The sequence below is a fragment of the Pleurodeles waltl genome, chromosome 11 (assembly GCF_031143425.1).
Source record: "Pleurodeles waltl isolate 20211129_DDA chromosome 11, aPleWal1.hap1.20221129, whole genome shotgun sequence".
NCBI classification, from domain to species: Eukaryota; Metazoa; Chordata; class Amphibia; order Caudata; family Salamandridae; genus Pleurodeles; species Pleurodeles waltl.
The window spans coordinates 354,390,678-354,417,332 of record NC_090450.1 but is presented as its reverse complement, the minus strand read 5'-3'; the positions used below and the strand labels follow the sequence as shown (position 1 = coordinate 354,417,332).

At 48.5% G+C, this 26,655-nt stretch overlaps 1 protein-coding gene across 2 annotated transcripts in view; it reads left to right on the top strand.

Annotated features, from left to right (window-relative positions):
• CROCC2 (ciliary rootlet coiled-coil, rootletin family member 2) overlaps nt 1–26,655 on the top strand; it is an 878,259-nt gene that overhangs the window by 612,102 nt on the left and 239,502 nt on the right. For both annotated transcript variants that reach the window (XM_069213663.1, XM_069213664.1), the window contains one exon: nt 20,223–20,434. In XM_069213663.1, the coding sequence (XP_069069764.1) occupies nt 20,223–20,434 (212 nt within the window). The remainder of the gene's footprint in view (nt 1–20,222; nt 20,435–26,655) is intronic.

The window sequence follows — 26,655 nt, the reverse complement described above, 5'->3', positions numbered from 1 at the left end:
GCATGCGTGACCAACAGTATGCAGGAAGCAAACAGACCGAGCAGACGTAGGACCTTGAGGACTGGAATGACCGCTCGACTTTGAAACATTGGAACCAACACCTGAATGTCCTGAATCTGCTGAGGCGGAGGAAAGGCTCAATTCAATGTTGTATCCAGTACTGCCCCTATGAACAGGAGGCGCTGAGAGGGCTCCAGGTGAGATTTGGGCACGTTTACCGAAAAACCCAGGTCGAACAACAACTGGGTTGTCGACTGCAGGTGATGCAACACGAGCTCCGGAGACTTGGCTTTGATCAACCAGTCATCCAGATAAGGAAATACTGCTATCCCCTTCCTTCTGAGCTCCGCTGCAACCACCGACATCACCTTCGTGAAGACTAGAGGTGCTGAAGTAAGACCAAACGGGAGGACCGCAAACTGATAGTGCTGCGACCCCACCACAAACCGGAGATACTTCCTGTGCGACTTGAGTATTGGGATATGAAAGTAAGCATCCTGCAAGTCGACAGACACCATCCAATCTCCATCGTTCAGCACCAAAAGCACCTGATCTAGGGTCAGCATCTTGAACTTTTCCTGTTTGAGAAACCAATTCAAGATCCTTAGTTCCAGGATTGGTCTCAACCGACCATCCTTCTTGGGAATCAGAAAGTACCTTGAGTAACAACCTTGACCCCTTTCCTGCTCTGGGACCAACTCCACCGCGACCTTTGAAAGGAGGACTTGAACCTCCTGTTCTAACAAAAGGAGGTGTCCTTCTGAAAATAAGATGGGCGGGGCGGGATGGGGGGCGGAAACTCCCGAAAGGGAAGGGTATAGCCGTTTCTCAAAATGCTGGTAATCCAGGAGTCTGATGTTATGACCTCCCACTTGTGGAGAAAATTCAGTAACCTCCCCCCTACAGGAGTGGAGTGAGTGGGAATTGGTGGAAGCCTAAGGCTGCTTCCCCTGCTGCACCCCTCCAGAGGAAGAGGCAGAGTGCTGCTGAGTGGCTCCCCTGGTACGGACCCTACCCCTCTCTCTGAAAGATCTATAGGAGAGAGCAGAGATGGGTTGCTGGAATTTCCCTCGAAAGGAAGAGGAGGAGGAACCACAACCAAATCTTCGAAACCTCCTTAAAAAATCTGGAGGAAGTAGAAGAAGTGGCTTGCAAGCCCAGCGACTTGGCCGTGGCCCTGCGATCTTTGAACCTTTCTAAGGCCGAATCCGCTTTGGCACCAAAGAGCTTGTCACCATCAAAAGGAAGGTCCAGTAGGGTTGACTGCACATCAGAGGAAAATCCTGAGTTACGAAGCCAGGCCTGCCTCCTCGTAACTACAGCAGTGCCCATTGCTCTAGCAACCGAGTCAGTTGTATCCAACCCAGATTGGATAACCTGAGTTGCAGCTGCCTGAGCGTCAGATACCAGGCTTAACAATTCCTGAGGAACCTCTGTGTGCGTTGATTTAATCTCGTCCATCAGGGCATAAATGTTACTTCCTAAAATGCATGTAGCATTGGTGGACTTCAATGCTATGCTACATGACGAGAACACCTTTTTGGATGACATGTCCATCTTCTTGGAGTCTCTATCCGAGGGTACAGCTGGAAAAGACCCAGGAGCAGACCTTGCCGAGCAGGAAGCCTGGACCACCAAGCTTTCAGGTGTTGGATGCCTGGTAAGAAAACCTGGGTCAGCCGGTGCAACCCGATACCTCCTAGCCCCAGATCTATTGACAGCTGAAGAAGACACCTGCTTTTTCCAGACTTCCATTATGGGGTCTAGCAACGCTTCATTGAATGGCAAAAGCGGCTCTGCTGATGTAGAGGCAGGGTGCAACACTTCTGTCAATAAATTCTGCTTGGCTTCAGTCACTGGCAAAGGGAGGTCCAGGAAGCCAGCTGCCTTCCTGATAACAGAATGAAAAGTGGCCGCCTCCTCTTTGTACTCCACAGGTGATGACAAGTCCCATTCGGGGGAGGTATCCAGGCCACTAGCAGTGTCAAGTCCATGGAGACCCTCACGAGAATCCTCGATCTCCCCTTCCTCCAAGGCTTGCCTCTGGTATTCCTGTTCTTCAAGGAGGCGGAGAGCAAGCCTCCTCAAGTGTAGCCTCTTCTCTATCCTCGGCGTCGACATGGTGTCAGCAGACATCGAAGAATGACGCCGATCGTCGGATCTGTCAGACGCCGGGTCTACAGGCGCCATAGTTGTCTTCGGCGCCGAACGAGGAACTGGAAGGTGAGAAGACTGTGCCGGAGTCGGAGGAGGTCTAGACGGCGTCGCTGGCTGAAAAATCGAAGCCGCAGGAGCCGAAGCCTTAGGAGCCGAGGCCACCGGAGCCGATACCGGCGCCGAGCCCACGTTCCCCAGGGGGAGAAAGGGCATAAAGGGTGCCGGGCGAAGTGGAGCCGGAACACCCATGTTGAAAGCCAAAGGGCCCGAAGGACCAGCCGGTCCACCACCTGGAGCCATCTGTTGGAAGATGGAAAACATTGCATTCAGGAATGCGGTACTGTCAGCTCCAGGGGCCGGGAAAGCCAGGTACTGGGGTGCCTGGTTGGAAGGCGACGCCGGCCTCGACGTCTGCAAAGATGGAGAAAACATCTGAGGCTGCGGAACCTCGAACACTGAAGGAGGATGGCCCGATGACATTGGTGAAGTCGGTGAATCCGGAGATGGTAACGGTGTCGTCGGCTGGGGAGTGACAGTGGGACTAACTTCCCAAGTCTTCCGACATCGAGCTGATGGAGACCTTGACCGAGACCTCTCCCTACTCGACCGGCGCCGTGAATCTCAACGACGCCGGGAGTCCCGATGACGCCGATGAGACTTCGGTGACGACGACTTTCGATGATGCTTCCTCTCCTTCTTTTTCGACTTCGCAAGAAAAAGCTTGGCCTCACGCTCTTTCAAGGCCTTAGGATTCATATATTGACAAGAATCGCACTTGTCAACATCATGGTCGGAACTAAGACACCACAAGCAGTCAGAATGTGAGCCCGTTACCGACATTTTGCCACCACACTCACGGCAGGGCTTGAATCCTGACTTCCTTTGCGACATTGTAATCTCGCAAAGTAAAAATCGCCAAAAAACAACTGTAACTGTCGATACAGCAACAGTAGCTCCCTCGAAGATAACCGTTTTGAATGGCACGGAAAAAAGGGAACTGACGTTGGCAAGTCGACGAGGACCTCTTATTGCCTGTATGACGTCAGACGGGGTCGCGTGGGCAACTGTGACGTCCTCGTCGACGTGCAGACGCTAGGAAGGAGATTTCTGTTGAATGCTGGCGCAATGGGAGTATTCATTAGGTGAGGAATCCACAGGTAGTTGTATCCATCAGAATATGGGGATGCACTGAGATGGCTGGATGTTCTGGTGAACCCCCTCTACAGGCTTGGTGTCATGTGGTGCTTCACAATCTGTCGGACCTCATGCATGCGCTGTTGTAGGTTATGAGGTCTCCACTATCCCAAGTGCACGGGAAACCTGGCTCCTGACACAGAAATATTGCTTTGTTTTGGAACAAAAACGAGGCCTCCATTTCGCCCGAGGCCATTAACTTTTGGGGGCACTATTGCTGTTGGGACTACATGACAGAGGTAATCCTATCCTGGCTTGGTGCCCGAGAATGGGGACCTTTTGACTTGGTAATTGGAACCCATCCCATTTGACTTGTGGATGCAGGGATCTGGGTGCCTGCTTTGGTCGGGGAGCTGCCTCGTCCCTCTTTGTCAGACTGTCATCCGCTGGGGAATGGCCAATAGACCCTGCCATGGGGGTTCAGCAGCAGGGTGAGGCCTAGGCTCCCACAGACACCCTGAATGGCAGACTCGAATGAGGATACCCGATCAACAGAACATACTGCAACTCTGAGTTTCCCAAACTCAAGTAAAAGTTTAAAACTCTAATGTTGTCTTCTTGAACCTTCTTATGAGTTTTGGGTCCAGGGAATTTTGAAATACGCGTGAAATGGAAACTTCTCAAAGGGGGTATTAAGTTACTGTGCATTTACGTTCTACGTTTGCGCGAAGGCATTACTTCCCCAAACAGTTACCCCTCCGTGCCACGGTTGTGGGCCCAGTCCTTGTGGGGCTGGGTTCCCTGTCTGTGGTTGCTGATGCCATGTGTTGGTCCAACTACCTGACCCCTGTTGCAGTGGTGCAGCAGTAGACTGACTTCCCTGCGGCTGAGTATGGGGTGGATTCAGGTTTTCCTGGGCTCGGTTTTGTGGATGGAAAATTTGCAAGCACTGGCCCCGCCTCATTGACTTCTGCTTATGATATGCCCTTAGCCGGCTTCTGTCAGCCATGTGGCCCATTCTGTGACAATAGTAACATTCTGTGGGGTCTGGCTGTTGCCAACCTCCCTGATTTCTGTTGTTATAGCTGGGTTGAAACCCTCTGGGGTTTTGTGATGGTGCTCCCTTCAGGACTGGTGCTATTTGCACGCTTGCTGCCAATGTTGGCCCTTCAAGAACTGTATGTTTCAATTTGTATTAGGCCAACTCAGCAGTGTCTCTCTGAGCTTGCTCCTGTTTTTCCAGTCCTTTTCCTGTTTATTTTTGTGAATATGCAAAGTGAGCCTGTATCTCCTGCCAGGGTTTGGTGTCTAGCCCAACTATGCTGTTCAAACCACTTTGTATTTTGCTGGACAGCCTCTTTTTGAGGATATTGTGTAAACAAATAATATATATATATATATATATATATATATATATATATATATAACCTGGAGGCCCATATCGATCTGTAGCTGTCCTGTCCCCTGTCCCCACTGTTCTCTCATCCTATCTAGAAAGTTGTTTGGTCTCCCCAGGTTTCATGGTTTCTGATTTTTTGTTTTTGTTTTTTTTAATTAAATATTTGTATTGATTTTAAACAGATGATAAAGATTGATATTGAGCAGGGAGCACCCACATAATATACAATAGCAAACATAACACATTGCCCCCATATGCAAACTTTTCACCCACAAAACGTTTTTTTCAATTATACTATAGTATTAGGGTTATTATCATCTCTATGAGGTAGGTATGTCCCCAACTTCTGGATCTTCCAAATCGTAGTACCTGCACGAGGGGCCCCAAATCTTACCACATTTCCTTGGGCAACCTCTGGCTATAGTTTCTGCCTTTAATCCTCCTACATCTGGGCAGTCAGGGAACATTTCTCTCGGGGACGTCCATATTTAGTGCCAGTATGAATTGTATGCGGCCCTGTCATGTTCAGTATTTTTTAGCGTGATTGCTGGGATGCGGGCTCGGGCGAACACTGTTAGTCTGTTCTCTGATAATACTGCTTAGCAGACTTTTGAAACCGCCTATCTCTAGGGTTATTCCTCTGGTGTTCTTTTGATTTCCCCATCCAACAACGCCAGCAGTTTGGCTGTTAGACCTTCCTTACCCATCTGAGCACACGGCACATAGATGGTCCCTAACATGCCCTTCTGCAGTAGGGAGCACATTCTTGTTTTGGGCAGCTCCACTGGTTTCTCCTCAACATAGCTTTCCCATCTCCTTAGACAATCCTACATGTAAGGGAAGTTCCACTTGGGATCTTCTCCTCTGTGCTGGATGCAATCTTCCGCAACAGCTATGTCCTCTGGTCTGAAGGATTCCTCCTCTGGCCAGGATCTGTCACACTGGTCACTTCCTTTGGTCCAGCAGTCTAGCAGGTGATAAAAGGGTCACACAAAGATCTCGCCTTCTTCTTGAGCTATTATCTCTCTTGTGGTTAGCTTATCTATCCTGTGTGTTCTGGATGAGTGGCGGACGTCTTTGTTGCTGCTCCCCTTGTGCACATGCAAAGGTGCCATCTTGGTTCTCCTGTGTCTAAGTTGAATTTGCACAAGGCTACCTTGGTCTCTAATTTCCTGTTCGGCCCCTCTCCTTCATTGGTGCTCGGGTGAGGCGTGGACCCTGGTCAAAAGCCCCTAATTCTACCTCGGATTCTTCCCCAACTGGGGCCCTGTACCTACCCCTGCACTCCTCAGGTATAGGGCACGCTGCTCTACTCTCTCCTTGTACTTCCAAGGTGCAATCTCTCTCTCTCCTTATTTCATGCCTTTCTTCTACATACCACCTAGATTTCCTTCTTCGCTCTCAGCTATGCACTGTTCTTCTTAGTCAGGACTGGCACTCAAACTCACTCTTTGTTGTTTCTCTGGCTATCTGAGAATACCCTGTGACTCCCTCCTCGTCATCAGATTCCAAAGGACTGGGACCCCTTACCTCACCCCCACTAGTTGTCTCACTGTCCAGAACCGCTATGACTCTCCTTGTCACTCGGGTGTGTTCCCCGGAACCAGTGGGATTGTGTGTTCTCCGTGCTGCTGAGGTTCAGTGGGCTCAACATGATGGGAGGGGGATCGAACTTCAGGGAGCTATAGCGCTGGACTGAGGTGGTGCTGGGATTGCCTGGGCTTGTTGGTCTGTTAGTCTGTCATGCCTTGACCTGACTGCTTGTTGTTTGATAGGGGCCTCTTGGGCTCCCTCGTCCAGCGGATTAGTGTAACCTAATGCAGGCATAGCAGGCAGAACACCTCCATACCTGCATATGGCAGGGGAGGTACAGAGGCCATGCTGGTTGGCTATTGGGTGGTGTTATCAGCCTGGGCCTCCTCGAAGATGGTCCACAATTCTAGTAATACTTCTCTGTTGTTCTTCTTTTGCCCTGTGTATTTTGTTTGTATGTGTGCCCTTGTGTGTTCAATTATGTCAGTTTCAAAAGTTTCCTCCTTTGGTCAGGGGAATGCATGTGCCTTAGTGTGTATGTGTATGCCATTCATGGTAGAACCTGTCAAGCTTTTTAGCCTGTGTGGGGAACCTGGTTTGCATATGCTTTAGTGGCGATTCCATGCTAATTTTGGGTAGTTTTGTTCTAGGGGACAGTTACTCCTCTAGCTTTTAAGATTTTAGGGGATCTTAAGTTATACTTGTCTAAATTTTCTGATTATTAGGGATTCTTTAACTTTACACTGATAGTGGGGGAACATATACATGGGGATTACTAGTTCTACTCTGGTAGTGGGGAGATATATACACCAAGATTGCTAGATCTAATGAGCTCTGCGTTATTTACAGATGCATCAAAATAAACATTTAACAAGCACAAATAACAATGCATATGAAGGATCACAACCTTGAAGAAAGTGCAGTTGTTAATTCAGACTTATGAAATTTGGCATCAAAATACCAAGCTTTACTTTGGTAGCAAGTAGCAATTTATGAGAATTAGCAACATCTTCATAGCAATTTAGAACATCAACAACACACAATACCTAAGATAAAACACAGTTACATCAATTTAGCAGCGCCACAGTGTCAAAACAACACCATTTCATGTGGCACAATGAAAAACTGACAGCACAAAGTGTTGACTTTGTTAAAACTACCTTAGCCCTCTCCTAGCGCATGTTATCGTGTAACCAGGGGAAGCTCTGTGCAATATTCAGGACTAAGTGAGCCTGATAATCTTGTCAAAATAACAATTTATGCAGAGAAAAAAGGGATAGCTTCAACAACCATACGCTCTTCTTGGCCAAACACAAGCTGTAAGGAAATGCCTCCTTGGCATGGTTACCCCCTGACTTTTTGCCTTTGCTGATGCTATGTTTTGAATTGAAAGTGTGCTGAGGCCTGCTAACTAGGCCCCAGCACCAGTGTTCTTTCCCTAACCTGTACTTTTGATTCCACAATTGGCCCACCCTGGCACCCAGATAAGTCCCTTGTAACTGGTACCTCTGGTACCAAGGGGCCTGATGCCAGGGAAGGTCTCTAAGGGCTGCAGCATGTATTATGCCACCCTAGAGACCCCTCACCCAGCACAGACACACTGCTTACCAGCTTGTGTGTGCTAGTGAGAACAAAATGAGTAAGTCGACATGGCACTCCCCTCAGGGTGCCATGCCAGCCTCTCACTGCCTATGCAGTATAGGTAAGACACCCCTCTAGCAGGCCTTACAGCCCTAAGGCAGGGTGCACTATACCATAGGTGAGGGTACCAGTGCATGAGCACTGTGCCCCTACAGTGTCTAAGCAAAACCTTAGACATTGTAAGTGCAGGGTAGCCATAAGAGTATATGGTCTGGGAGTCTGTTTTGCACGAACTCCACAGCACCATAATGGCTACACTGAAAACTGGGAAGTTTGGTATCAAACTTCTCAGCACAATAAATGCACACTGATGCCAGTGTACATTTTATTGCAAAATACACCCCAGAGGGCACCTTAGAGGTGCCCCCTGAAACTTAACCGACTGTCTGTGTAGGCTGACTAGTTCCAGCAGCCTGCCACACTAGAGACATGTTGCTGGCCCCATGGGGAGAGTGCCTTTGTCACTCTGAGGCCAGTAACAAAGCCTGCACTGGGTGGAGATGCTAACACCTCCCCCAGGCAGGAGCTGTAACACCTGGCGGTGAGCCTCAAAGGCTCACCCCTTTGTCACAGCACCGCAGGACACTCCAGCTAGTGGAGTTGCCCGCCCCCTCCGGCCCCGGCCCCCACTTTTGGCGGCAAGGCCGGAGAAAATAATGAGAATAACAAGGAGGAGTCACTGGCCAGTCAGGACAGCCCCTAAGGTGTCCTGAGCTGAGGTGACTCTAACTTTTAGAAATCCTCCATCTTGCAGATGGAGGATTCCCCCAATAGGGTTAGGATTGTGACCCCCTCCCCTTGGGAGGAGGCACAAAGAGGGTGTACCCACCCTCAGGGCGAGTAGCCATTGGCTACTAACCCCCCAGACCTAAACACGCCCTTAAATTTAGTATTTAAGGGCTACCCTGAACCCTAGAAAATTAGATTCCTGCAACAACAAGAAGAAGGACTGCCTAGCTGAAAACCCCTGCAGAGGAAGACCAGAAGACAACAACTGCCTTGGCTCCAGAAACTCACCGGCCTGTCTCCTGCCTTCCAAAGAACTCTGCTCCAGCGACGCCTTCCAAAGGGACCAGCGACCTCTGAATCCTCTGAGGACTGCCCTACTTCGACGACGACAAGAAACTCCCGAGGACAGCGGACCTGCTCCAAAAAGACTGCAACTTTATCCAAAGGAGCAGCTTTAAAGAACCCTGCAATCTCCCCGCAAGAAGCGTGAGACTTGCAGCACTGCACCCGGCGACCCCGACTCGGCTGGTGGAGAACCAACACCTCAGGGAGGACCCCCGGACTACTCTACGACTGTGAGTACCAAAACCTGTCCCCCCTGACCCCCCACAGCGCCGCCTGCAGAGGGAATCCCGAGGCTTCCCCTGACCGCGACTCTCTGAAACCTAAGTCCCGACGCCTGGAAAAGACCCTGCACCCGCAGCCCCCAGGACCTGAAGGACCGGACTTTCACTGCAGAAGTGACCCCCAGGAGTCCCTCTCCCTTGCCCAAGTGGAAGTTTCCCCGAGGAAGCCCCCCCTTGCCTGCCTGCAGCGCTGAAGAGATCCCTTGATCTCTCATTGACTTCCATTGCGAACCCGACGCTTGTTCTAACACTGCACCCGGCCGCCCCCGCGCCGCTGAGGGTGAAATTTCTGTGTGGGCTTGTGTCCCCCCCGGTGCCCTACAAAACCCCCCTGGTCTGCCCTCCGAAGACGCGGGTACTTACCTGCTGGCAGACTGGGACCGGGGCACCCCCTTCTCTCCATTGAAGCCTATGCGTTTTGGGCACCACTTTGAACTCTGCACCTGACCGGCCCTGAGCTGCTGGTGTGGTAACTTTGGGGTTGCTCTGAACCCCCAACGGTGGGCTACCTTGGACCAAGAACTGAACCCTGTAAGTGTCTTACTTACCTGGTAAAACTAACAAAAACTTACCTCCCCCCAGGAACTGTGAAAATTGCAGTGTGTCCACTTTTGAAATAGCTATTTGTGAATAACTTGAAAAGTATACATGCAATTGAAATGATTCAAAGTTTCTAATGTACTTACCTGCAATACCTTTCAAACAAGATATTACATGTTAAATTTGAACCTGTGGTTCTTAAAATAAACTAAGAAAAGATATTTTTCTATAACAAAACCTATTGGCTGGATTTGTCTCTGAGTGTGTGTACCTCATTTATTGTCTATGTGTATGTACAACAAATGCTTAACACTACTCCTTGGATAAGCCTACTGCTCGACCACACTACCACAAAATAGAGCATTAGTATTATCTCTTTTTACCACTATTTTACCTCTTAGGGGAACCCTTGGACTCTGTGCATGCTATTCCTTACTTTGAAATAGCACATACAGAGCCAACTTCCTACATTGGTGGATCAGCGGTGGGGTACAAGACTTTGCATTTGCTGGACTACTCAGCCAATACCTGATCACACGACAAATTCCAAAATTGTCATTAGAAATTGATTTTTGCAATTTGAAAAGTTTTCTAAATTCTTTAAAGTCCTGCTAGGGCCTTGTGTTAGTCCCTGTTAGCATTGCTTTTAGAGTTTAAAAGTTTGGTAAAAGTTTAAATTAGAACCTAGAACTAGTTTTAGATTCTTAAAAAGTATTTAAACTTTTAGAAGCATAATGTCTAGTGCAGAGATGAATGTGGTGGAACTCGACACCACACCTTACCTCCATCTTAAGATGAGGGAGCTAAGGTCACTCTGTAAAATAAAGAAAATAGTAATGGGCCCCAGACCTTCCAAACTACAGCTCCAGGAGCTGTTGGCAGAGTTTGAAAAGGCCAACCCCTCTGAGGATGGCAACACAGAGGATGAAGATAGTGACTTGGAGGAAAATTCCCCCCTACCAGTCCTATTTAGGGAGAACAGGGCCTCTCAAGCCCTGACTCCACAAATAATAGTCAGAGATGCTGGTTCCCTCACAGGAGGGGCCAACAACTCTGAAATCACTGAGGACAACTCCAGTGAAGAGGACATCCAGTTAGCCAGGATGGCCAAAAGATTGGCTTTGGAAAGACAGATCCTAGCCATAGAAAGGGAAAGGCAAGAGATGGGCCTAGGACCCATCAATGGTGGCAGCAACATAAATAGGGTCAGAGATTCTCCTGACATGTTGAAAATCCCTAAAGGGATTGTAACTAAATATGAAGATGGTGATGACATCACCAAATGGTTCACAGCTTTTGAGAGGGCTTGTGTAACCAGAAAAGTGAACAAATCTCACTGGGGTGCTCTCCTTTGGGAAAGGTTCACAGGAAAGTGTAGGGATAGACTCCTCACACTCTCTGGAAAAGATGCAGAATCTTATGACCTCATGAAGGGTACCCTGATTGAGGGCTTTGGATTCTCCACTGAGGAGTATAGGATTAGATTCAGGGGGGGCTCAAAAATCCTCGAGCCAGACCTGGGTTGACTTTGTAGACTACTCAGTAAAAACACTAGATGGTTGGATTCAAGGCAGTGGTGTAAGTAATTATGATGGGCTGTACAATTTATTTGTGAAAGAACACCTGTTAAGTAATTGTTTCAATGACAAACTGCATCACCATCTGGTGGACCTAGGACCAATTTCTCCCCAAGAATTGGGAAAGAAAGCGGACCATTGGGTCAAGACTAGGGTGTCCAAAACTTCCACAGGGGGTGACCAAAAGAAAGGGGTCACAAAACCTCCCCAGGGGAAAGGTGGTGAGACAGCCAAAAATAAAAATAGTAAAGAGTCTTCTACAGGCCCCCAAAAACCTGCACAGGAGGGTGGGCCCAGAGCCTCTTCACAAAACAATCCTGGGTACAAGGGTAAAAACTTTGATCCCAAAAAGGCCTGGTGTCGTAGCTGTAATCAGCCTGGACACCAAACTGGAGACAAGGCCTGTCCCAAGAAAGGTTCCACTCCAAACTCCAATCCAGGTAACACTGGAATGGCTAGTCTCCAAGTGGGATCAACAGTGTGCCCAGAGCAAATCAGGGTCCACACTGAAGCTACTCTAGTCTCTGAGGGTGGGGTGGATTTAGCCACACTAGCTGCCTGGCCGCCTAACATGCAAAAATACAGGCAGCAGCTCTTTATTAATGGGACAAGTGTAGAGGGCCTGAGGGATACAGGTGCCAGTGTCACCACGGTGACAGAGAAACTGGTTTCCCCTGGCCAATACCTGACTGGAAAAACCTATACAGTCACCAACGCTGACAATCAGACTAAAGCACATCCCATGGCAATGGTAACTTTAGAATGGGGAGGGGTCAATGGCCTGAAACAGGTGGTGGTCTCCTCAAACATCCCAGTAGACTGTCTGCTTGGAAATGACCTGGAGTCCTCAGCATGGGCTGAGGTAGAACTAAAAACCCATGCAGCCATGCTGGGTATCCCTGAACTGGTGTGTGTAAAAACAAGAGCACAATGCAAGGCACAGGGTGAAAAAGTAGAGCTGGAGTCTGGAAGAAAGACCCAGCCTACCAAGAGAAAAGGAAAGTCAGTTGGGAAACCAACTGCAACACAGTCAGAAAAAGAGAACCTCTCTTCTCAGGAAGAAGTTCTGCCCTCTGAGGGAACTGAGCCTTTGGAGCTTGAACCTTATCAGGTTGAGCTCTTAGGCCCAGGGGGACCCTCAAGGGAGGAGCTGTGTAAGGGACAAGAAACCTGTCCCTCTCTTGAAGGTCTTAGGCAGCAAGCTGCTAAAGAGTCCAAGGGCAAGAAAAATGGAACACATAGGGTCTATTGGGAAGATGGACTCCTGTACACTGAGGCCAGAGACCCCAAACCTGGTGCCACTAGGAGAGTGGTAGTGCCTCAGTCGTTCAGAGAGTTTATTCTGACCTTAGCCCATGATATTCCCCTTGCTGGGCATTTGGGACAAACCAAGACGTGGGAGAGGTTAGTCAACCACTTCTACTGGCCCAATATGTCCCACAAGGTTAAGGAGTTTTGCCTCTCCTGCCCCACCTGTCAAGCCAGTGGTAAGACAGGTGGGCATCCAAAGGCCCCCCTCATTCCACTTCCAGTGGTGGGGGTCCCCTTTGAAAGAGTGGGTGTGGACATAGTTGGTCCACTAGAACCTCCCACAGCCTCAGGAAATATGTATATCCTAGTAGTAGTGGATCATGCTACTAGGTATCCTGAAGCTATTCCCCTTAGGTCAACTACTGCCCCTGCAGTAGCCAAGGCCCTCATTGGTATCTTTACCAGAGTGGGTTTCCCTAAGGAGGTGGTGTCTGACAGAGGTACCAACTTCATGTCAGCATACCTAAAACACATGTGGAATGAGTGTGGGGTGACTTACAAATTCACTACACCATACCATCCACAAACTAATGGCTTAGTTGAGAGATTCAACAAGACATTAAAAGGCATGATCATGGGGCTCCCAGAAAAGCTCAAAAGGAGATGGGATGTCCTCTTGCCATGTCTGCTTTTCGCTTACAGAGAGGTGCCACAGAAGGGAGTAGGATTCTCACCCTTTGAACTTCTGTTTGGTCACCCTGTAAGGGGACCACTTGCTCTTGTTAAAGAAGGCTGGGAGAGACCTCTTCATGAGCCTAAACAGGACATAGTGGACTATGTACTTGGCCTTCGCTCTAGAATGGCAGAGTACATGGAAAAGGCAAGCAAAAACCTTGAGGCCAGCCAACAGCTCCAGAAGTTTTGGTATGACCAAAAGGCTGCAATGGTTGAGTTCCAACCAGGGCAGAAAGTCTGGGTTCTGGAGCCTGTGGCTCCCAGGGCACTTCAGGACAAATGGAGTGGCCCTTACCCAGTGCTAGAAAGGAAGAGTCAGGTCACCTACCTGGTGGACCTGGGCACAAGCAGGAGCCCCAAGAGGGTGATCCATGTGAACCGCCTTAAGCTCTTCCATGACAGGGCTGATGTAAATCTGTTGATGGTAACAGATGAGGATCAGGAGGCAGAGAGTGAACCTCTCCCTGATCTTCTGTCACCAGACCCAAAAGATGGCTCAGTAGATGGAGTGATCTACTCAGACACCCTCTCTGGCCAACAGCAAGCTGATTGTAGGAGAGTCCTACAACAGTTTCCTGAACTCTTCTCCCTAACCCCTGGGCAGACACACCTGTGTACCCATGATGTGGACACAGGAGACAGCATGCCTGTCAAAAACAAAATTTTTAGACAGTCTGACCATGTTAAGGAAAGCATCAAGGTGGAAGTCCACAAGATGCTGGAATTGGGAGTAATTGAGCGCTCTGACAGCCCCTGGGCTAGCCCAGTGGTCTTAGTCCACAAACCTCACACCAAAGATGGAAAGAAAGAGATGAGGTTTTGTGTGGACTACAGAGGGCTCAACTCTGTCACCAAGACAGACGCCCATCCAATTCCTAGAGCTGATGAGCTCATAGACAGATTAGGTGCTGCCAAATTCTTAAGTACCTTTGACTTGACAGCAGGGTACTGGCAAATAAAAATGGCACCTGGAGCAAAAGAGAAAACAGCATTCTCCACACCTGATGGGCATTATCAGTTTACTGTTATGCCCTTTGGTTTAAAGAATGCCCCTGCCACCTTCCAAAGGTTGGTGAATCAAGTCCTTGCTGGTTTGGAGTCCTTTAGCACAGCTTATCTTGATGATATTGCTGTCTTTAGCTCCACCTGGCAGGATCACCTGGTCTACCTGAAGAAGGTTTTGAAGGCTCTGCAATCTGCAGGCCTCTCTATCAAGGCATCCAAATGCCAGATAGGGCAGGGAACTGTGGTTTACTTGGGCCACCTTGTAGGTGGAGGCCAAGTTCAGCCACTCCAACCCAAGATCCAGACTATTCTGGACTGGGTAGCTCCAAAAACCCAGACTCAAGTCAGGGCATTCCTTGGCTTGACTGGGTACTACAGGAGGTTTGTGAAGGGATATGGATCCATTGTGACAGCCCTTACTGAACTCACCTCCAAGAAAATGCCCAAGAAAGTGAACTGGACTGTAGAATGCCAACAGGCCTTTGACACCCTGAAACAAGCAATGTGCTCAGCACCAGTTCTAAAAGCTCCAGATTATTCTAAGCAGTTCATTGTGCAGACAGATGCCTCTGAACATGGGATAGGGGCAGTTTTGTCCCAAACAAATGATGATGGCCTTGACCAGCCTGTTGCTTTCATTAGCAGGAGGTTACTCCCCAGGGAGCAGCGTTGGAGTGCCATTGAGAGGGAGGCCTTTGCTGTGGTTTGGTCCCTGAAGAAGCTGAGACCATACCTCTTTGGGACTCACTTCCTAGTTCAAACTGACCACAGACCTCTCAAATGGCTGATGCAAATGAAAGGTGAAAATCCAAAACTGTTGAGGTGGTCCATCTCCCTACAGGGAATGGACTTTATAGTGGAACACAGACCTGGGACTGCCCATGCCAATGCAGATGGCCTTTCCAGGTTCTTTCACTTAGAAAATGAAGACTCTCTTGGGAAAGGTTAGTCTCATCCTCTTTCGTTTGGGGGGGGTTGTGTAAGGAAATGCCTCCTTGGCATGGTTACCCCCTGACTTTTTGCCTTTGCTGATGCTATGTTTTGAATTGAAAGTGTGCTGAGGCCTGCTAACCAGGCCCCAGCACCAGTGTTCTTTCCCTAACCTGTACTTTTGATTCCACAATTGGCCCACCCTGGCACCCAGATAAGTCCCTTGTAACTGGTACCTCTGGTACCAAGGGCCCTGATGCCAGGGAAGGTCTCTAAGGGCTGCAGCATGTATTATGCCACCCTAGAGACCCCTCACCCAGCACAGACACACTGCTTACCAGCTTGTGTGTGCTAGTGAGAACAAAATGAGTAAGTCGACATGGCACTCCCCTCAGGGTGCCATGCCAGCCTCTCACTGCCTATGCAGTATAGGTAAGACACCCCTCTAGCAGGCCTTACAGCCCTAAGGCAGGGTGCACTATACCATAGGTGAGGGTACCAGTGCATGAGCACTGTGCCCCTACAGTGTCTAAGCAAAACCTTAGACATTGTAAGTGCAGGGTAGCCATAAGAGTACATGGTCTGGGAGTCTGTTTTGCACGAACTCCATAGCACCATAATGGCTACACTGAAAACTGGGAAGTTTGGTATCAAACTTCTCAGCACAATAAATGCACACTGATGCCAGTGTACATTTTATTGCAAAATACACCCCAGAGGGCACCTTAGAGGTGCCCCCTGAAACTTAACCAACTGTCTGTGTAGGCTGACTAGTTCCAGCAGCCTGCCACACTAGAGACATGTTGCTGGCCCCATGGGGAGAGTGCCTTTGTCACTCTGAGGCCAGTAACAAAGCCTGCACTGGGTGGAGATGCTAACACCTCCCCCAGGCAGGAGCTGTAACACCTGGCGGTGAGCCTCAAAGGCTCACCCCTTTGTCACAGCACCGCAGGACACTCCAGCTAGTGGAGTTGCCCGCCCCCTCCGGCCCCGGCCCCCACTTTTGGCGGCAAGGTCGGAGAAAATAATGAGAATAACAAGGAGGAGTCACTGGCCAGTCAGGACAGCCCCTAAGGTGTCCTGAGCTGAGGTGACTCTAACTTTTAGAAATCCTCCATCTTGCAGATGGAGGATTCCCCCAATAGGGTTAGGATTGTGACCCCCTCCCCTTGGGAGGAGGCACAAAGAGGGTGTACCCACCCTCAGGGCTAGTAGCCATTGGCTACTAACCCCCCAGACCTAAACACGCCCTTAAATTTAGTATTTAAGGGCTACCCTGAACCCTAGAAAATTAGATTCCTGCAACAACAAGAAGAAGGACTGCCTAGCTGAAAACCCCTGCAGAGGAAGACCAGAAGACAACAACTGCCTTGGCTCCAGAAACTCACCGGCCTGTCTCCTGCCTTCCAAAGAACTCTGCTCCAGCGACGCCTTCCAAAGGGACCAGCGACCTCTGAATCCTCTGAGGACTGCCCTACTTCGACGACGACAAGAAACTCCCGAGGACAGCGGACCTGCTCCAAAAAGACTGCAACTTTATCCAAAGGAGCAGCTTTAAAGAACCCTGCAATCTCCCCGCAAGAAGCGTGAGACTTGCAGCACTGCACCCGGCGACCCCGACTCGGCTGGTGGAGAACCAACACCTCAGGGAGGACCCCCGGACTACTCTACGACTGTGAGTACCAAAACCTGTCCCCCCTGAGCCCCCACAGCGCCGCCTGCAGAGGGAATCCCGAGGCTTCCCCTGACCGCGACTCTCTGAAACCTAAGTCCCGACGCCTGGAAAAGACCCTGCACCCGCAGCCCCCAGGACCTGAAGGACCGGACTTTCACTGCAGAAGTGACCCCCAGGAGTCCCTCTCCCTTGCCCAAGTGGAGGTTTCCCCGAGGAAGCCCCCCCTTGCCTGCCTGCAGCGCTGAAGAGATCCCTTGATCTCTCATTGACTTCCATTGCGAACCCGACGCTTGTTCTAACACTGCACCCGGCCGCCCCCGCGCCGCTGAGGGTGAAATTTCTGTGTGGGCTTGTGTCCCCCCCCGGTGCCCTACAAAACCCCCCTGGTCTGCCCTCCGAAGACGCGGGTACTTACCTGCTGGCAGACTGGGACCGGGGCACCCCCTTCTCTCCATTGAAGCCTATGCGTTTTGGGCACCACTTTGAACTCTGCACCTGACCGGCCCTGAGCTGCTGGTGTGGTAACTTTGGGGTTGCTCTGAACCCCCAACGGTGGGCTACCTTGGACCAAGAACTGAACCCTGTAAGTGTCTTACTTACCTGGTAAAACTAACAAAAACTTACCTCCCCCCAGGAACTGTGAAAATTGCACTGTGTCCACTTTTGAAATAGCTATTTGTGAATAACTTGAAAAGTATACATGCAATTGAAATGATTCAAAGTTCCTAATGTAATTACCTGCAATACCTTTCAAACAAGATATTACATGTTAAATTTGAACCTGTGGTTCTTAAAATAAACTAAGAAAAGATATTTTTCTATAACAAAACCTATTGGCTGGATTTGTCTCTGAGTGTGTGTACCTCATTTATTGTCTATGTGTATGTACAACAAATGCTTAACACTACTCCTTGGATAAGCCTACTGCTCGACCACACTACCACAAAATAGAGCATTAGTATTATCTCTTTTTACCACTATTTTACCTCTAAGGGGAACCCTTGGACTCTGTGCATGCTATTCCTTACTTTGAAATAGCACATACAGAGCCAACTTCCTACACAAGCTACGCCTAATCTCCTGGATCCCAATTTTTCTTTTCCTTAATGTCCAAATTACACCTGTGTCACAACTAGGGGTTATGCGTACCATCCGCATCACGTCCAGTGGTCCATGCAAACCACAGCACGTCTCTTCTTTCAGATAACAGTTTTAAGAAACTTGTGGCACTGAGAAACCCTTTAGACTAGACATCATGATTGAGGTGCAAACCCTATATCACACCCAAAGCCTATGCGTACCGTCTGTGTCATGTCCAGTGGTTCAAGCAAAAGGCACCTCTTAAAACAGAGGTGCTGCCCGTATATTACACCCAGTGCCTATATGTAGCATCTGTGTCATGACCAGCGGTCCAAGCAAGAAAAAAAAAAAAACAACATCCACCTTTCCTAGCACGCTGTCTATGGGGGGAAAAAAAGTGACTTCCACTGAGTTATGTTTTTCCTAGTTTGCCATACACCAATGCTGGGCTAAGGCTCTGATGGTGGCTTCTGGATGGACCTCCGTCCCGCAGATTCAGCAGAATTTCCAATCAATTGTGCCATCTACTCACCTTTCTTGTTGCGCAAATGTGAATCCGTCCGGGAGTGGTCCCCTTCCTTCAGTCGCAGTTTGGGTCTGAGGAACCAGCTGCTCCTATCAGGCTCGGAAATAATTGCTTGAATGTGAAGTTACCTTAAAAAAACAGAAGACAAGAGGCGTTTGGCAAAACAGAAACTGTTTGTTTATTTAAAGATTACGGCTGGGAGAGTAGTTACAGAACTGGGGTTTGAGGACTCTTTCTCAATGTACATCAGTTGAGAGTGGAGTTTTATATATTTCTGTTAATGTCATAAAATAATTAAAACATTTTTTTCTTGGTTAAGGATGCGAACAGTTGTCATGGAGTCATAAATAAGGTCCTGATAACAAATACAGGTGGGCCTCGACCTTATGTGGACACAATGTGTCCAAATGTTCAGTCTGAGAGGCACGTAGTCGCTGCGTATTGCTGTGTTCTGATTGGCTAAGTGTTCCTAACTACATGTGGTATCTAACTTTATGGTGTTTTTGAGAAAGTATGCAGCCCTCTGGCCATGTGTGTTTTATTGGAGCCAATCTCCTAAGACCATTGTGGTGTCACTGCGTCTATCTGTGAGATCTGATCTAAGTTTCCTGTTGGTGCGTTTGTCTGCCGGCTACCCGCCACCCAACCTGTGACCGGTCAGTGAACTTAAGCCTGGGTTTCAGATCCTGCTTGACCACGTATCTTCGTGCCGGGGGTGATGGAGAATTCATGACAAAGGAATTTAATAGGGGTGATGCAACTTCGCTCTTATATGTGTATGTATCATTTTGTACATCGGCTATTCCAATATTAACACCAGGGGAAATGTACTAAAATGGAGCATGGACTGCACCAGAATTCTAATGAGAGAAACAAGGGCTTAAATGTACGTTACATAGATGAAATGATTAGCAGTGTAGATAAGATACAGACATTTTAATACCTCTGTGCGTTAAATGCATTAAGAAAGGTGCCCATGCTTAGTTGGGGAAGCGTCTAGCCCAGAGGCATTTTAAGGCATGAGCAAAGTGGGCAATTGCCTAGAGTCCACACCTTCAAAGGGCTCCCTTGGAAAGGGAATTTTGTATCACAGTTTTGTCCATTTCTCCATCTCAATCTTTAACATACTATTCAATATTGTGTTTGATCATGGAGCTTGTTATAGAAAATGAATGATAAAATTCAAAGTTATTCTGAAAAAGGGCCTCCAAAAAATATGTTCTGCCCAAGTGCCCCAGAATCCTTAAGAGGACACTGGTCTAGCCAAGAGCTTATCAATAGGAATCTCAGAAGAGACATAAGTGTGTTTTTCAGATAAGTTGTTAACTGTGGGGTACTTTTTCACAGCAAGACTCAACTCAAAGATATTTGTTGCCATCATCCTCTGCTCTTGTAACCATTTCATTTTCTGCCTGTTGAAAGTCCTGCGTACTTATGAAGTATCTGATATATATCACTGAAACAAATTGTGTTCTCCATGCACAAGTATGTTTTTTGGGTCCAGTTGAGACTATATTACAGAAACATAATGAGTTTGTTTAACTAAGACTCTACATGGTAAGTTACAATATTTTTGTTTTAATTGCTGAAGCACATGTCTCCAGATTTCAGGGTTCTTGCAAGTCAGTTACTATACCTAATGTCAAATTTAATGTCTCATTTAGACCCTCCCTTCTCTTAACAGGTACTGACAACTCCTTAAGCAGTCCTACTCAGGAAGGCTGTACCACTCAGTCTTGCAGGACAGAGTCTCCAGATAGGAGTGCTGTACAATCTCCGTTTGGATTTGGATCCCCCTGCAGAAATGATCTGGCTTTCAGGGAAATTGACCCAGAAGCAGTTCGAGATGCTTTGAGAGACTTCATGCAGGACTTACGAGATACCCAGAGGGAACGAGTAAGCACACTTCCTTTTTGTTGAGCAGATTCACCACCTGTGTCTAGTATGCTGCGTTCATACACATGCATGTACCACTGCTTCCCGGCAATCATTTCACAATATTACTGTTCATAATAGCTCAAGAGTCCTATTCACTTCTTCCGTTGTTGTCATGGTTTAGCACAGCTGTAGGAAGCTGGCTTAACAGAGGCTAAAGTAGATAATACTAATGCTCACTTTTGTGATAGTGTGATCGAGCAGTTAGGCTTATCACAGGATAGTGCAAAGCATGTGTTGTACACACACACAGTCAATAAATGAGGCACACGCTCAATGACTAGCTCCAGGCCAATGTATTTACATTGGAAAAATATAATTTGTTACTTTATTTCTAGAACCAATAGGATCTTGTTGCAGGTAAGTATCAAACATATGTATCAATAGCACTTTGTTTAGATTTGGCAAAGGAAACGGTTTACAGGCAAGTAACACTTTTCACTTTTAAAAGTTGACACTGCAATTTCAGTACAGCCCTGGGGGGGAAGTGTTAGTGCAGTTTTGAGGTAACTACTCGACTTACAGTTCCATTCTCCGGGGGTTAGAATGTTCACTGGTCAGCGTTCAGGATGACTCCAAACTTACACCACCAGCAAAACGGGGCCGGGCGGGTGCAGAGGACAATGTTGTAGTTAGATTTTGAATGGGATCCCTTGGAGACTAGGGGCACTTTGAAACAGATCTGCAGGCAGGTAAGCACCCGTGACTTCGGAGGGCGGGCCTGGGGGCTTAAGGTGAGCACCGTGGGGCCACAGGTCAGAACCAAACACACAACCTCAGCAGCACAGTGGCGGCCCGATGCAGGGTGCAAATACAGTGTTGGGCTCCCAATGCTTTCCCATAGGGGACCCCAGGGTCACAAAGACGCTGCAGGCTGGATCCTGTGAGCTGGTTCCGGGAAACCACAGGCCGAGCAAGGAGGAGGTCCACCTGCTTGAACGTTGCTGGACTGGTGGTCGGATTCCCCAAGGCCAGGGGGCTGCAGGTGCAGGGGTACCTTTAGGCGTTTGGAATCTTCTTCCGGTTCTCTTGTGGTCGGGGGTCCTCTGGATTTAGGCTGCAGGTGTTGTGTTGGCCATAAGGGGTCAACCCAGGGTGGAAACAAGGTCGGAATCGCCTGGGGACCTGCTCTGGACCGGTGGGCCTCCTGGAAATGGCCGTGGCCGTCGGGTGCAGAGTGGGCAGGACTCGCGGATCAGGGGCAGTTTTGAAATCCTTTTGGAGGGTTTTGTCTGGACAGAGCTACTGTCCTTGGGAGTTCTTGGTCCTCTGGTGGGCAGGCAGTCCTCTGGGGTTTGGAGAGGTCGCTGGTCCTGCTGAATGTGTTGTCTTTTGGTAGCAGAGTCCTTGAAGTTGCAGACAGGCTGTTAAGACTGGGGCCAAGTCAGTTGTCGTCTGGAGTCTTCACTGCTAGGGGTTCAGCTTAGCAATCCTTCTTTCATCTTGTCTTGAAGTTGCCAGGAATCTGGTGAGCGAGGTTCAGGGGTGCCTCTAAATACTAGATTTAGGGGTGTTACAGGGGTCAGAGGGCAGTAGCCAATGGCTACTGTCCCCGAGGGTGGCCACACCCTTCCTGTGCTCACTCCATTTGGGGAGGGGAGCTCACTCCTAACCCTATTGGTCCTTGTCCTCCAAACCAAGATGGAGGATTCTGCAGGGAGGGGGTCACTTCAGCTGTGGAACCTTAGGGGTGGTCCTAGCTGGGGTGGTTCTAGCTAGGGTGGTCACTCTTTCCTATTTTACCTAATTTTCCTGCCAGACTTGCTGCCAAAAGTGGGCCTTTGTCTGGGGGGGCGGGCATCTCCACTAACTGGAGTGACCTGGGCTACTGTAACAGGAGGCCTGAGCCTTTGAGGCTCACTGCCAAGTGTTACAGTTCCTGCAGCGGGGAGGTGTGAAGCACCTTCACCCTGAGCAGGCTTTGTTTCTGGCTCCGAGAGCACAAATGTTTTCACCCCATGAGGTCAGAAACCTGTCTTCTAGTGTCAGGCTGGCACAGACTAGTCAGCCTTACACTAAAGAGTTGGTTATAATACAGGGGGCATCTCTAAGATGCCCTCTGGGTGCATTGTACAATAAATCCAACACTGGCATCAGTGTGGGTTTATTGTGCTGAGAAGTTTGATACCAAACTTCCCAGCCTTCAGTAAAACCATCCTGGAGCTGTGGAGTTCGGGATGACAAACTCCCAGCCCATGTAGTTAATATGGCCACACTGCACTTACAATGTCTAAGAATGGACTTAGACACTGTAGGGGCATATTGATCATGCAGCCATGTCCTCACCTGTGATATAGTGCACCCTGCCTTAGGGCTGTAAGGCCTGCTAGAGGGGTGACTTACCTGTGCCACAGGCAGTGGCTGGTAGGCATGTTGACTTGTTCTCCCTACCAGCACACACAAGCTGCAATGAAGGTGTGCATGTGCTTGGCGAGGGGTCCCTTGGAGTGGCACAATACATGCTGCAGCCCTTAGGGACTCTCTTCGGTCACAGAACCCTTGGTACCACTGGTACCTTTTACAAGGGACTTAGCTGTGTGCCAGGGGTGTGCCAATTGTGGAAACAATGGTACAGTTTAGGGAAAGAACACTGGTGCTAGGGCCTGGTTAGCAGGATTACAGTACACTCTGTCAAGTCAGCATCAATATCAGGCAAAAGGTGGGGGTAACCGTGCCAAAAGGGGCACTTTCCTACAACCAGGGTACATTTATTCCACATGTCAGAACACCTTTCAGAGGGCAACGAGGCACGCAGGAGATACAGGGCCCAACCGTGGTGGTTGAGGCCTTTAACTCCTAATGTCCCAGGGCCTGACTTGTTATGGATTCTGAGTAACTGGGCCTAGTACAGCTTCTGCACTTGACTCTCAGGATAGAGTGGTTCGAGCATTCCAAGGCTTTCTCAGGTGGGAGAGTTGGATACAAGAACATGGGCTCACAACTCAAAATATGTGCAGTAGCATTAATCAATCAGTGCTCATCCAAATATTTACCTTCATGAAAAAGGGAACCATTTTATTTTTTCCACAACCAAACAAAGGAGAACTACAACTAACACAAATTGCACAATCCCACTTGAGGTTGGGGCTCTAATATTTGTATGGTGATTTTCTGTCATGCTCACTCCTCGCGTTAGCTATCATGGTTCACGATTGGTAACATCCAGAGTATTCCCCACTAGTCATCCGAGTCTCAAGAGTCCACTTTGACTGTCAATACAGGTTTCAAAAAGACAACATACATATAATCACTCACTCCAATATACAGTTGTTAGGAATGGGGTCTCTAGTTGGCAGTGGTTTGCATTCTGACCAAGTAGGAACCCTCCCTTTAGTCGTGGTAAGGGAGCCACATATCTAAGATAACCCCTGCTCACCCACTTGATATCTTGCACGAGCAGTCAGGCTCATCTCAGAGACAAATGTGTAAAGTATTTGTACACACACACTGTAACAGTGAAAACACCACAAAAGTACTCTACGCCAGTTTAAAAAAATAGCAATATTTATCTGAATGAAACAAGACCAAAACAACAAAACTCTAACATGCACAAGTACAGATACACATTTTCAAAGGTGAAATCTTAGTCTAGAGCTTAGAAACACAATAGCTCCAACTGGTGTTATCACAATGTCTTGACTGAGTTGCTTCCAACAGTCTGACGCCACTTGCGAAGGCTGATCATGGAGTTGCACGGACCCCGGGTACAGAACCTTGGAAAACAATAAGGAAACAAAGATGGTGTGCAAGGCAGGGAGGCGAGACTTTGCTGGAGCCTGTGCATTGTCGGTTTCATACTGCTACCAGGGAGGTGAGGCACCGATCGGTTCCTTACTGCTAGGCAAGGGAGGCGAGGCCCCTTTTCCTTATGGTTGCAGGGGAGGCGATGTGGCGCCAGTGGTGAGGCGTCTTTTCCTTATGACAAGGCAGGGTCAATGAATCCAGCAGGTCAAGATGCGAGGCATCGACTTTGCAGTGTCTCAAGCCCAGCACAGGTGCCTCTGCGGAGTTTGGTGTCATGGACGTCGGTGACACAGCACTCAGGATTTGCTCTGTGACAGGACTTTGGAGGCGCTGCAGTGGCATCGGGCCTGTGTTGCAGGTCATGGTTGTTGCATTCAGCGGGGTCCACAGCTCCGGTGCAGGCAGTGGTGCAGTCAGACATCAGCACTGTTTCCAAAGTTGCACTGGAGTCGATGTGCTTAGTTTCTTCTTGGTTGTACCAGAGCTCACTTCCAAGGGCCCAGGAACTGGATTTGGCACTACTTGGCAAGTCAAGACACTCAGCAAGAGCCTAAGCGCTGGCAAGTGAACTCTTTGATGGCCCTCAGGCTCAGTTCAAGCCCTTGGAGAACCTTGGAAAGCAGGATGTAGAAAGCCAAGCCCAGTCCTTTCATTCCCATGACAGAAGCAGCAAGCAGCAGGCCAGCACAACAAAGCAACAGGCAGAGGGGCAGTCCCTCCTACAGCAACCAGCTCTTCTTCCTGGTAGAATATCCTCAGTCTAGAAGTGGTCTAACTATGTGGTGCCAGAGGTTCAGTATGTGTACCCATTTCTGTCTTTGAAGTAGTTAACACTCAAAGAGAAGTCTTTGTAGTGCAGAAGACCCTGCCTTTCCCTCCCTGGCCCCAGACACACTCCAGGGGGTTGGGGACTGCTTTGTGTAAGGACAGGCTCAGTCCTAATCAAGTGTATGCTTCTCCCACCAATCTAGCTCTGGAAGACCCATCAGCCTGGGTGGGTACGGCCATCCAGATATGCAGGGCACACCTCAGTTTCCTTTGTGTGACTGTCTAGAGTGAATGCACAAACAACCCAACTGTCAGCCTGACCTAGACATGTAGTCCATAGGCAGACAGAGGCACAGAATAGTTAAACAAGAAAATGCCCACTTTCTAAAAGTGCCATTTTCAAACTTACAATTCAAAAACCAACTTCACCAAAAATAGTAATTTTAAAGTTTTAGTTCAGAGACCCCAAACTCTCTATCTGCTCACAATGGGAAATTTCACTCAAGATATTCCAAGGCAATCCCCGTGTTACTCCATGGGAGGGATGGTCAATAGTGAAAACCGAATTTAGCAGTATTTCACTATCAGGACCTGCAAAACGCACCAGTACATGTCCCACCGTTTGAAATACACTGCACCCTGCCCTTGGGGCTGCCATGGCCCTAATTTAGGGGTGACCTACATGTAGAGAAAGAGAAGGTTTAGGCCTGGCAAGTGGATGTACTTGCCAGGTCGAATTGGCAGTTTAAAACTGCCCACACAGACACTGCAGTGGCAGGTCTGAGACATTTTTACAGGGCTGTTCATGTGGGTGGCACAATCAGTGCTGCAGGTCCATTAGTGGCATTTGATTTACAGGCCCTGAGCACACATTGTGCACTGGACTAGGGACTTACTAGTAAATCAAATATGCCAATCAAGGATAAACTATTACAATTTAGACAGAGCACTGGTGCTCTAGTGCGGGTCAGCCCAGAGTCCTGAAGCCAGCAAAAACTAAATTCAGCACATGATCAAAAACAGGAGGTCAGAAGCAAACGGACAGGGAAAAACCACTCCAAGATCTGACAGGTCTAACTATCTTCATCCTCATCCTTCTTCATTCATACCTATCCTTACCTCCATACACTCAAAAACTTAAAACGCTTTGGTTTTTCACATCCATTACAGTTTGGGACTTGAATATACCGACTGTTATTTTGTATCATTACTGACAGTCTTGCCCTATTTTATATAGTTTTTTCTACTATTTAATATTATTTCTTTTTCTCCTGAATTCCTTATATTCTTTCATGACACTAATGTGGCAGCAACTTAATTTTCCAAGTGTGTTTTGGCAACAAACGCTTTCCTCAGGAATGCCACATTTTCAACACCGCACTTGCTTTAAAGGAACCAACAAGGAGGAGGAAAAGATCATGGACACAACACTGAGATAAATCGGGCCTCAACAGGTTCCAAATGGGACAGGGCTGGTAGGCCTAACCTATCTTGTGTAGGCTGTATATACAAAGGACAGTTTCGTAACATCCTTGAAGTTTCTATGTTCACTTCCTCAAGGCGTGGCGCTTTCAAAGATTAGGGCCCGGGCGTGTGTCGTCAGGGATTCTTAAATTGCCACGGTCAAAGCTTTCTGTTTCTGAAGCTGCTGAAATCACAGAACCCCACCG